The sequence below is a fragment of the Ostrinia nubilalis genome, chromosome 19, assembly GCF_963855985.1.
Source record: "Ostrinia nubilalis chromosome 19, ilOstNubi1.1, whole genome shotgun sequence".
Classification (NCBI taxonomy): Eukaryota; Metazoa; Arthropoda; class Insecta; order Lepidoptera; family Crambidae; genus Ostrinia; species Ostrinia nubilalis.
This window is the reverse complement of record NC_087106.1, coordinates 2670180-2681858: the sequence shown is the minus strand read 5'-3', so window position 1 is coordinate 2681858 and position 11679 is coordinate 2670180. Positions and strand designations below refer to the sequence as shown.

The 11679-nt window shown below is 35.4% G+C and overlaps 1 protein-coding gene across 1 annotated transcript in view; it reads left to right on the top strand.

Moving 5' to 3' along the window:
* The first annotated feature begins 654 nt into the window (after positions 1-654).
* LOC135081057 (transcription initiation factor TFIID subunit 1-like) overlaps positions 655-11679 on the top strand; it is a 30168-nt gene continuing 19143 nt past the window's right edge. Inside the window, exon 1 of the mRNA XM_063975774.1 lies at positions 655-2296. Coding sequence (XP_063831844.1) covers positions 682-2296 — 1615 coding nt within the window. The 5' untranslated portion in view covers positions 655-681. The remainder of the gene's footprint in view (positions 2297-11679) is intronic.

Sequence of the window (11679 nt, the reverse complement as noted above, 5' to 3'; positions counted from 1 at the left end):
CATCTGACAGCTTTATTTGTACAAGCTTAAATGCTGAAAATGATTCACGTTACTTTTTAACCCTAAAAGTAATAAAATTAGCTATTATGAATGATATAAAGCACATAACTTTGTCAGTTAAAGTAAAATGTAAACTTTTCAGTTTTATTATTAGTTCTAAATAAAATCGCGGCGTTTCAAAGGCGACTCTATCGTCAACCTTCGCTGAAACTTGATGATTTTCCGGCGCTGTCTCCTCGCTTTGATTTGGTGATGAATTAGTATGGATAAGACTTTAATAGACAAAAATTAAAGGTAATTTAATAGACAAACGACAAGTCCTTGTAATGATAATGAAGAAAGGAAACGTTTATAGATTTTGTGGTCGATCCTCATCGATTAACAAATATTTCAGTTTATTTACATTCTACCATCTTCTCACTGCCAGGTCAGCAATCAAGGCGCGAAATGCAATAAATATACAGACAGCTAACATCTTTCTCAAATTCAAAGATCATCGCAAATCGGTAAAAAATAACGAATACTTTTCACGACTTCCAAGTCACGTCCATACAAATCCAACAGTCCACTGACCACCGCGGCGTAGAGAATCATTTTACAAACAATATAAATAATAGTGATTGTCCGTCCGCGATCAGTCTGCCGTGCGCCGGCGCATAGTAACAACACACCAATGCTGCCATGACGCCTCCAACTATGCACCTGTACTTCACAGTACTTATAGCAGTAGTTCACGCGTTAAGTATAGAAAAAGTGAGTGATAAAAATAATGTGACCAAACGTGCAGCAAATGGAGACTTCTTCCCAGACTGGGTGCCGTTCAAAAATAAACACGGCGATGAATTGGGAGAATTTCAACAAGTGGCCAAAGCGAAACCTAAGAAACGGCTCGCTCCGCCCGTTAACTTCATCCTAAGAGCAGTAGCGGAGCCTGAAGGTGATGATTATTATGATAAAGGCCAAGGAGAAGGCGGTGATGGTGACGAATACTTCGAGAAAAAAGATTGGTCGGATCTCAACAGACCTGCCGAACCTGTTGACGGCGTCAAAGTAGTGAACCACACGGATATTTCTGATATTGATGGAGTCGTCGATATCATTACCAAAGGCAAGCCTAGTGTCATTTTAAACGCATTACAGCTGCATAATAATTCGAAAAAACAAAACCAAGAAGCCCGTGCGCCTGTGAAACCAGTCCAACCTGAAAGTGATGTCAAAGAAGAAAAAGAGGAAGAAAAGGAGGAAAGGGAAGAAGAAACCACGAGCAAGGAAGAAACTAAGAAAAAAGCTGACAGCAAAGAGGAAAAGCCAAGTGAACCAAGAAAACCTAAGAAGATTAAAAGATACGAAGATGATATTGATTACGAAGAAAGCGATTCAGAAAAACAAAAACCTGAAGTAGTTGAAGATGACCAGAGTGAGAATGATGCCAAGAAAGCCAGTATCCTTGACAGTGTAGACGAGCTAAAAGAACGGCATGCGGAAGAACAAAGGGCCATTTCTGAAAAAGTGAAAGAGGAGGAAATATACACAGAAGAGCACGAGAGAAATAAAATTGGAGTTCGTGAAAAACCTGATAAGTACGATACTCGCGGGCGTAAAAAAGACTCGGACTATGACGAATACGACGAAAAAGAGGTGTCAGTCCATGAAAAATACAGGATGCATTCTTCCAAAGTAACAACGACAACACGACGACCTAAAACTACGAGGCATAAAGGCAAAAAGAACGAAGAGGTAGGGAAACTGTCGGTGTTCAAAAACCCTCAATTGTACATGGTTTATGATGACGACAGCGAAGATACGACCACGACTAAGAAACCGACGACTCGATCACGAGCCCATTCGAGGTTCTCCTCCAAATTTACGACAGCTACCCCTGAAACTGAGGAGAATGTCCGTATCTCCCTCGTTCCCCAAGATTCCGAAGCCAAAGAAGGAGAACCTACACTGTTCTTTCCAAAGACAAGAAAGAACAAGAAGAAGCGTAAGAACAGGACCACGACTCCTGAGCCTGATTCGTTCGTGGCTGAGACGGTGGCAGGGTCTTCTGCGAAGGACTTGACCACTGCTGTAGACTTCACCAGCCCATCAGGATCCGATACCACTGGTTCTGGGGCTGGTATAACGAGCTCGGGGACTGACACGACAGCTTCAAGTCCTGACACGACGGCGTCAGGGTCAGCAGTGTCGGCTTCTGATGCACTAGCAGCGACTGATGGTGCGACTGATGCTGTACCAGCGTCTACCGACCACAAAGACGAGAAGAAAGAAGAGGACTACCATAAAGAGAAGGGTAAGTGCTTGTAATCTATTATTGATTTAGCTTTAATAGGTGTTTTCTATAATTGGAGAATATAATGTATTTTTTGCATAAAAAACGAAACAAAGGTAAAATTATAAAAAAAATGAATAAGATATAATGTGTGCTTTTTTATTCAGGATTTTTCATGGCGTTTTTCTTATAATTTAGCTACACACGTTTCTCCTACATACTCGTACATAAGTATTTGTTATGTAAGACTGCAGCACTCAGTAAAATATAAATAATAAAAAAAGTCCTTGGCCTTTGTCCAGCAGTGGACTAAAAAAATAGACTATACAAAAACTTTCTAGCGTTACTCTTAACGGTATTCTTCATGACGATCATAAAAGTAGCTGTTGTTTTTAGTAGAACGTTGTTCCAGCATTTTATGAGCAAAAAGTCTAGATATCCTTATCAGAAATAGCGTAGATATAATCCTATCACCCAAAGGACTGTGTTAAAGGACAGTCACACAACGATAAAAATAGAGCGGGATTTTTTTTTGTCCTTAGCGCGCTAAGTTTATTATTTGATTGGCTTGAAATTAGTTTCTAAAACTCTAGCTAGATTGATATTACTTCTTTCTTAATGAAATGTTAGACGCCTATACAACCACTTGAGGCTTGTCATACAAAATGAACATGATATGATCTTCAGACCCTACCGTAAAATGTATCGCCAGTACAATCTCTCTTTTCCCTTATTTCCCTAAAAATGCTGCCCTAAAAGGAGCCCCTTTCCCAAATTATGGAATGAAAATATATCGCGGAAAGGTCGCGTCAAAGTACTTACCCACATTTTAGGGAAAATATTATTGTTCGTTCGACCCATTGCTAACATACATGGCTTTTGTTTAGGGGAGAGTTCGGTATATTGTACCGCCGGGTAAATTGTACCACCCTCATATTTCGTAAAGTATTTATTGAATGTCTGTAATTGCAACACTCAGCGATACACAACTAAAATCAATTAATATCGGCCATGTGGTTTTTGCCGTGACAACAAACACGTGTGTTTTATTTTGAAAAGTATTTTTTCATTGTTTTCAAGTAACTTTTGACAATACATGTTTAGTTTGTAATTTTGTTAAATTTAATCACAGGGTGTTTCTAATATATTATTTAGAAGCGTAAATTAGTGTGGATTACAATTATTTGAAACATTTTTCGGTATTTATAAGCTATATTTTTACCGATTTTTTAAAAGCACTATCACCTAGTCGGGTAAATTGTACCACATCAAGTTGTATGGAACTTTACCAAAGGATTTTAAAATTTTTTTTTAGTAAATCATATTTTGAAGTTATAATAGCGTAGTTATGTTTGACTAACAATAAATGAAAGCAAAAGACTGGCAAAGTAGATTAGGTACAAGTGTGCGTTACGATAATTGGAATTTCAAAACTTGTACTCAAAATCGTGATAACGTGTAAAACAATATCGATTGTCTGTGTTATTAACTACTGTTCCTTTTCGTTTCCTAATTTGTTAAGAATGTATCGTATAATATTTTGTCGTAGTTTTTTTATAGGCTTGAAATTTATTGAAATCCAATTTAGTAACCCTGTGGTACAAATTATCGAACCGGTTGGCTAAATTGGACCGAAGCTCTGAACTCGTACTTTGTTGATTTGTGCTAAATATACAACAATCATGTTAATTAATACTTATGAAATAGTAAGTTGAATAATGTATCTTTTATTATATACCATGGACATTAGCAAAAACAAAAGAAAACTATGTGTAAAATGAGATTAAAAAAAACTGGTCCAAATTAGCGGACTCTCCCTTATATTACAAGTAGTTTTTCTTTAATACTTATCTTTATTTAATGCTCTAAGTTTAAAATACAACCATTTTCCTAACCAATTTCTTAAATCTATATTGTATAAAAGCGAAAAGTCACTGATTGACTGACTCATCACGAAATCTCAGAAACTACAAGTGCTAGGAGTCTCAAATTTTGCATGGGGGTTCCTTTTAGAACGTCGATGTTCACTAAGAACGGATTTTACGAAACTCCACCCCTAAGGGGATAAAACGGGATCCACGCGTACGAAGTATACCTAAGTACGAAGTACCTAATATTTAGTATTCCGTTCCTTTATGAGGCCTTATATTAAATTGCCTCTTATTAACTCATCGTATAGTTTCGTCATATGACCTATTTCTAAGACACTGATATATTTTTCATCACGATAGCAAATATGTAATAAATTATGCCTATATCTTGTCATATTACATACGTTGTATTTCTACAAATAAGGGGCTTATTAGCGATGCTCAGTTTATTAGAAGAATATGTCAGTAATTTATTTCTATGTAGTAATTTATTTCTGCCTGGGGGCAGTTACTTTTCTACCGAATAGTTCAGTATTTATTTATTTGTTTATGAAGAGCAAGGTATACATTATTATGTTAGGTAAATAAGGAAATAATACTGCAGCATCAAGGGAATATGTACCTATATTGTTTTAAAGTCAGTCCAAATGTAATACAGTTAAATGTCTGTAAGTAATATGATATTCTGGTTAAACCAGAAATCATATTAAACTATATGAACGGTCATTAGAGTTCAGCGATTTACTAGTGAATACTTAGGTACCTACGCCCGTATTCACAAACGATGCTTGCATAACTGACACAGCAAATCGAACGCACAGCGATGAATAGAGCTCTGTGATTGGTTCGTGGATCACCCTGTGCGTCCACGCGCACAGTGAGACCTCATAGTAATGTTTGTGAATACGGGTGTAACAATCCAGAAGTTACAAACTGTCATAAAATTGACTAAGCACCCAATTAAAGGTCACCACCACGAAGCACACCTAAATCAAATTGTAATTATCTTTTGAATAGTGTGTTTTAACCACATTCTCTTAGCAACACAAATGGTACTACGGCCGCGGTTACAAACACGCGGAATATTATAGAGCGGGGTAGAGACATCATTTTTCATGACACAATCTTATTTGGTTTTACCCCCTTGGGTGGAGTATCGTAAATTTCTTTCTTAGCGGATGCCTACGTCATAACATCTACCTGCATGCCAAATTTCAGCCCGATCCGTCCAGTGGTTTGGGCTGTGCGTTGATAGATCACTATGTCAGTCAGTCAGTCAGTTTTCTACATAAAACACATAAAATTCACTGACAGCAATAAAACATTTAGCCAAAACCGATAATAAATTCATTCATCATCATCATCATCATCATCATCAGTTCATTTAGTATCCACTGCAGGAGCACGACCCTCTCCAATTTAGGCTACACTCCCCACCCTGGCCAGACGGGTTGTGGAGGAGGATTATACAATGTTAATATAATTCATGAATTATTTAATAAAGTGGCACTTAGCATTTAAGAAGTTTTGAGCATTTTTTACTTCGCTCTACACTAAGCTCTCTGCTTTCCGCTGTTCGAGCGTATAAAACAAAAATAACAAATGGCGTAGGTAGGATGTTATTGGCAAACTTATCTTTATTTACGAACTACCTATAAATTTATTGGTGAAATTAGTTCTGATACTAAATTAAAGATTAGTAGATTAGATAATACTAACAATATTAATGAATTTAACGCCTTTTTTGAATTATTCCACTATTAATAAGACCCGCCTACAAATGGTAAAACATTTTGTTTCCATTTCAAAGTTTAGAATCCAGTTTTAATCTTACAGGAGTTTATGTTAATAAAATATTGGTTTTTGGTTAAAGTACTGAAATTCTAAGGAACAGAAATAATTTATTTCCAGATTGTTGAAGATGGGTTGTTACTAAAATAACAAAATAAAAGATATTTCTGTTCTATTGTACATTATCAGATTCGATTAATTTACATTCATGAAAAAGGGCTATCTATTACAAAAACCTATTACTTAAAATTATTGAAAAAAGAGGCGTCAATAGTGACCAAGTTTCGCGCAATTTATTGTTTTTCAGAAATGACGCCTTTTTCTCAATGTAAGTAAAAAAAATATTCGGACGTGTATAATTACGAAAATTTATTAACTCTCCCAATTTTATTTATATTACATGCTATTTTATTTTCTAATAACGCTGGCGCTACCGGAAAAATATGAAAAAGTTTTAATCAAACTTACGAAACCCAAAAAATGCTGGCCTAAATATTTTCGCGTGATGAGTTTTAAAAATATAGAGAATTTGTATGGCTTCCATGATATGGCCATTCAAGTATAATATTAACTCCCGTCTAAAAAATACGAAAAGTTTTACTATGAATGTTAAATAAAAAAATCGTCAGAATTGAGATCCTCCTCATTTTGTTGAAGTAGGTTAAAAAATAAGATTGTGATGTACTCGTAAATTGTTGAAAAACATTATTTAAACTGCTAAAATCATAACCTTTTCTTTTAACTGGCGAAGGTGGGTAAAATAGTAGAGAAGGGTAGCTTAACATATGTATATTGTTAGTAGGGATCATAGATCCTACTAATACTTATTATAAATGCGAAAGTTTGTACGGATGTATGTTACTCTCGATTTTGATAAAACTTCACAGTTTTATTGTTTATACGTACAACAACATCAGAATAACATATAGGTTATAGCAATCTAAATTTCACGCGGGCGAAGCCGTCAAGTCAAATAATTAGAAAAAATGACACAAATTATTATCTAAAAAAAATTGTGTAATGAATGTATCGGCCATTACATTCTCAGCTCTATTGCGCTATTACAGCAACACCTAGAACCTAAATAACCAACTTAGCACACTTGTATTATAATGCACCTTTATAATTGACTTAATTCAACCTCCGACAATAGTGGATAGTTACAAAACTCACCAAACAGTAGATTTCTCAGAAAACCGTCTGAAGTTTGATGGACGTATCAAATTCCTCTTTACACAAATAAAAAACAACACAGCCCAGATACAACAGACATCCCATATTAAACAAATAAAATTGTTAAACAAATAAAATAAAATAAAAATAAATATTTCGGAATCCAGACTCCTATTTTGTGTCCAGACACAGTAAAAATTATGGTCACTGGTCACTCAATTCGAACTCTGATTACCACCTTATAAATAGAAGATTTCATCTACGTATACTATAGTTAGCATTTGTGTATTTTTTGTGTTATCAGCGGAACATTAATTTCATAATCATAGAAAAATATTGTTGATAAATTAGGAACCGTGCGTTAATTTTCACGATTTTATTATATCACCATGGACATAGACCATAGCATAAGTTGAAACTAACGTGTTCAATCACACGATTTTATTTAAAGTATTAAACCTAGCTCTTGGATATAAAACATTGAAAAAATATCGGCATTTTAGCAATCAGGATAAAGACGAAAATAACATTCGAACTGTACGCAAACGAAACTTGAGCTATTGTAAGTTTCTGCTGATCCCAATGAATTATTGTAGACGAAATAAAACGAAAATTTTCAATTGTAAATCTCCAACGTAATGTTTTCCTAATTCAATAACAATGCCAAAGTACAACAATCGGGTTGCAATACCACATTGTGATGGTCTGGCTGTTCTATTCGAGATGTGTCTGTACCCTCTAATCCGTAGCCAATCGGTTACAAAGGCAATCTTTTTTGTCACCTTTGTGTTTGTATAGAGATAGCGGTTGCGTTTTTTTATTAAAACACCTACTTACTTCATTCAACCTTGGATGTAATAAAACCGTGTCAATTGTTTAAATTTTGTTAATATTGAAAACGTTACGGGGACGAGGTTTTGTGGGTTTATACCAAAAGATATTAGGAGCATTAACATTAGAAGATTTGTGTCCGTTTTCACCATCAATCCCTAATTTTTAGTGACCCTATGAAAACAAAATTTCTGTTATTAGTTACCATAGGGGTCACTTAAACATTAGGGATTGATGGTGAAAACGGGCATTAAAAACGTTACATCAAAGATTTCATTAAATAAACCATCCTAAGTAAATCTACTATCGTATCTTGAATCGAACCTTCTCGTATACTTAGTAATTTTAAACCATGTCAATTGTGCCAGTTAAATAAAGTATCTGAAAATGTAACAGGGGCAGCTTTTTACAGCTTAATTCTCAAGAATGTAGAAATTAAATTGGGAGATTGGAATCACGAGTCCATAATCCTACTTCCTAATTAAGTTACAAGAGAGATATACAACATCTTAATACTGTATTCGAGTTGTATATTATTTTCCCATAAAAGAATGGGCTTTTGTATTATCGAGCTTTTTTTAATAAAAAAAAGCTTATGAATTTCATATAATTATTTTCTATTACATTTACTTACACACAGACTAGATTTTGCTAAAACCTTACTCGTACAATAGCTGAAAAAATAACTTCACTAATTAATTTTATCCTAGTTCTGTACTTTTTATCTAAAATTAAAAGAAAGCTAACTTAAACTGCATCTTACTTAACACTAGGTACGATTGCTGTCAAATACCTGCCTTGTCGTACATAAAAAAATAATTAAAAAATAATTGGCAAAATAAACATGAAATGGGATACTAAAAATATAAAAACTATATAGTTAATCAATACATTTTCTAAGAACAGATAATATAAATACAAACGTTCACTTCAATTTCAATGATCTATCACTGCGGCGAGACTCGATTCAGATACATTCGATTGCTTTTACTGTCAATCGATTTGTCCGTAACCACAGATTTGCTTAGTAAATTGATGTTACAACAAACTGGCCTGAACGTGGTTCCGGGAGAGTATAACTAATAATATAGGTATGCGGAAGTGTATGTATATGTTTGTTCCGTTTTTACGCCTAAACCACTGGAGCGATTAGGATGAATTTTGGTACGTCAGTAGATTTGAATGTGGAAAAGAACATAGGCTACTTTTTGTCGCGACAATACTACTTAAAGGAGATGAAATAGGGGACGAAAGCTTGTATGGGAATCAATATTTTATGAATTAAGAGATCATAATTATAATCGTACACATAAGGAATAAATTACTTTTGATAAAGGGAGTACTTGCAATGAATGTAGAGTTATCTACTATGACAGATCGAAATACATGCAGGCAAAGTCGCGGGCAATAGCTAGTTTTCTATAGGTAATAGATGTGTTACGAGGTGTTATGCAATGGCCTGAATGGGTTTCAGACTGGCACTAATACATGTTAGGGTATGTTCGCTTAATAATAAAATAACGTCACCTTTTGCTACGTTATTTTATTCTATTCGTTATGTAAACAAAATTCCTGTTATTTATTACCATAGCCATAGGGGTCACTTAAAATTTAGGGATTAAATGTGAAAACGGGCATTTAGTCCTTATTGCTTATTGTATAATTACTTCCCATTTAGATAAATGCATTAATTTTATCAAACATTGTTCCGGAACGTCTATTTTGGTTCGCAAACTTTCCCCTTTGAAACTTTTAGGTATCGGATTTTAGGCAGAAGTTCAAATATCTCTGGAAGCTTTTTCCGTAAATTATATGGAAACGTTTTGCGAGTGTAGGATACAATGCTATTTTTAATATAAAACAGCTCGGCAGCGTATGGATTCATATAAGATTAAGAAACACTGTCTTACTTTGCGACATGGATCCTATATTAGTTTCGAATATTTGGGTAAACAATGCATTATACCCTTTTTGCTCCTAAAAATAGAAAATTCTAAAATAACATAATATACTTTTACAAATCATCTAGGTTTATTACAAATATGCTATTACTTTTTGATAGATTTTAGATTATTTTTCAATATCGAAAAAAATTCCAATAACGCTCCTATCCACCGCAACCATGGAATTCCAATTAAACCACCGTTCTACCCAAAAAACATGGTTTTCAGGGCGTCCATTGCTTTTAGGCAACTAATTGCCCACGGATACACCCTCGTGAGTTTCGACCTGTCACGGAAAAAGACGTTCGTGTCCACCTTCCAAACACCTTAACATTCCTCTTGAAATCTAATGGTGAAAACCATAGGGGTTATAAAGGACGGAGAAGCAATCGTAGGCACAATTCTTGCTCTGTTTTGGAAAGAATTAAAACTAAAGTTCGCTGCAGCAAAACATTAGTTCTGTCGTCTAAAGATGCAGCGCTAGATCGCTTAGGTACGTACGGCTGTAGGATTTTTATTACCACATAGAAAGGTGGACCGACGACCTCATAAAGGTAGCAGGAAGGCGCTGGATGCAGGCCGCTACTAACCGGTCACTATGAAAATTGGGGAAGCATCAGGCATGTTAAGCAATGAACGTCCAATGGCTGAAATGATGATGATGATGATGATGGATGATAATAGACCTATTATGCTTCAGTGTTTGGCTTGACATTACGTGTCATGTAAGCTATAAATTTACTGTATTGGATTGAAAAAGTGGCTGACAAAGGTGACTGAGTTTCTTCCGCCACTTCTTCTCAGCACCAGCCATATGCTGTCCCGAAGTGGTGGTAGGGCTAGCTATATTTGGGACGTGTATAAGTGCCCTGGAAAGGGTCTATGTACTGAATAAACTATTTCATTTCATTATTTCCAATATGAATGTGAATTCAATATTACATTAAAAATTAATTCCTTTCAGTGACAACAACCAAAACTAAACGATTAGTCACTATTTGAACGCATGTAATTGATTTCGTCTCAATGCGCGTCAAAGGCCAAATTATCGTTGGAAATGCAACCCAATCCCAAAGCTCTAAGGTCGAATGTCGTTGATCGTCACGCTTGCGTAACCATGCTAAGTGTGGCATTATGATTTGCGAGTTATAGTTAGTAAAAGTGTAAAAATAGAAAGTTCAGACAAGTTTAACTAAGGGTGACGGGTTTTTGCCCCATTAAGAACAAACAGTTCACCACTAGGTATTATTTGAATGCTAAATAGTAAAAAAGCTTTGACAATATAAGCCTAATCGTCAATTTCATCATCATCATCATTTCAGCCGCAAGACGTCCACTGCTGAACATAGGCCTCCCCCAATAATTTCCAGATTTGCGCGTTGGTAGCAACCAGCACCAATCATCCATTTGCCTCTGATGAAGTAGAGGGTCGAGCTAATGCAATGGAGACTAAATGATGATAATGATGAAATGCTAAAAAAGACAGTCTGTTCGGTTAACACGATGTGGACCGACGACCCCATAAAGGTAGCAGAAAGGCACTGGATGCAGGCTGCTCCCAACCGGGCGATGTGGAAATCATTGGGGCAGGCCTATGTTCAGTAGTGGACGACCTTTGGCTGAAATTATGATGATGATGAATAGAACCTATTACCTACGACTGCATAAGATACAGAGTAAATACAAATGACTATCGGTGGTAATCGGTGCGTTTCTATGAAGATGACCTACTCGTTTGTATTTACTCTGTAAGATACGACATTGTTTACTTTGATATGCCAATATTGGTACGTTA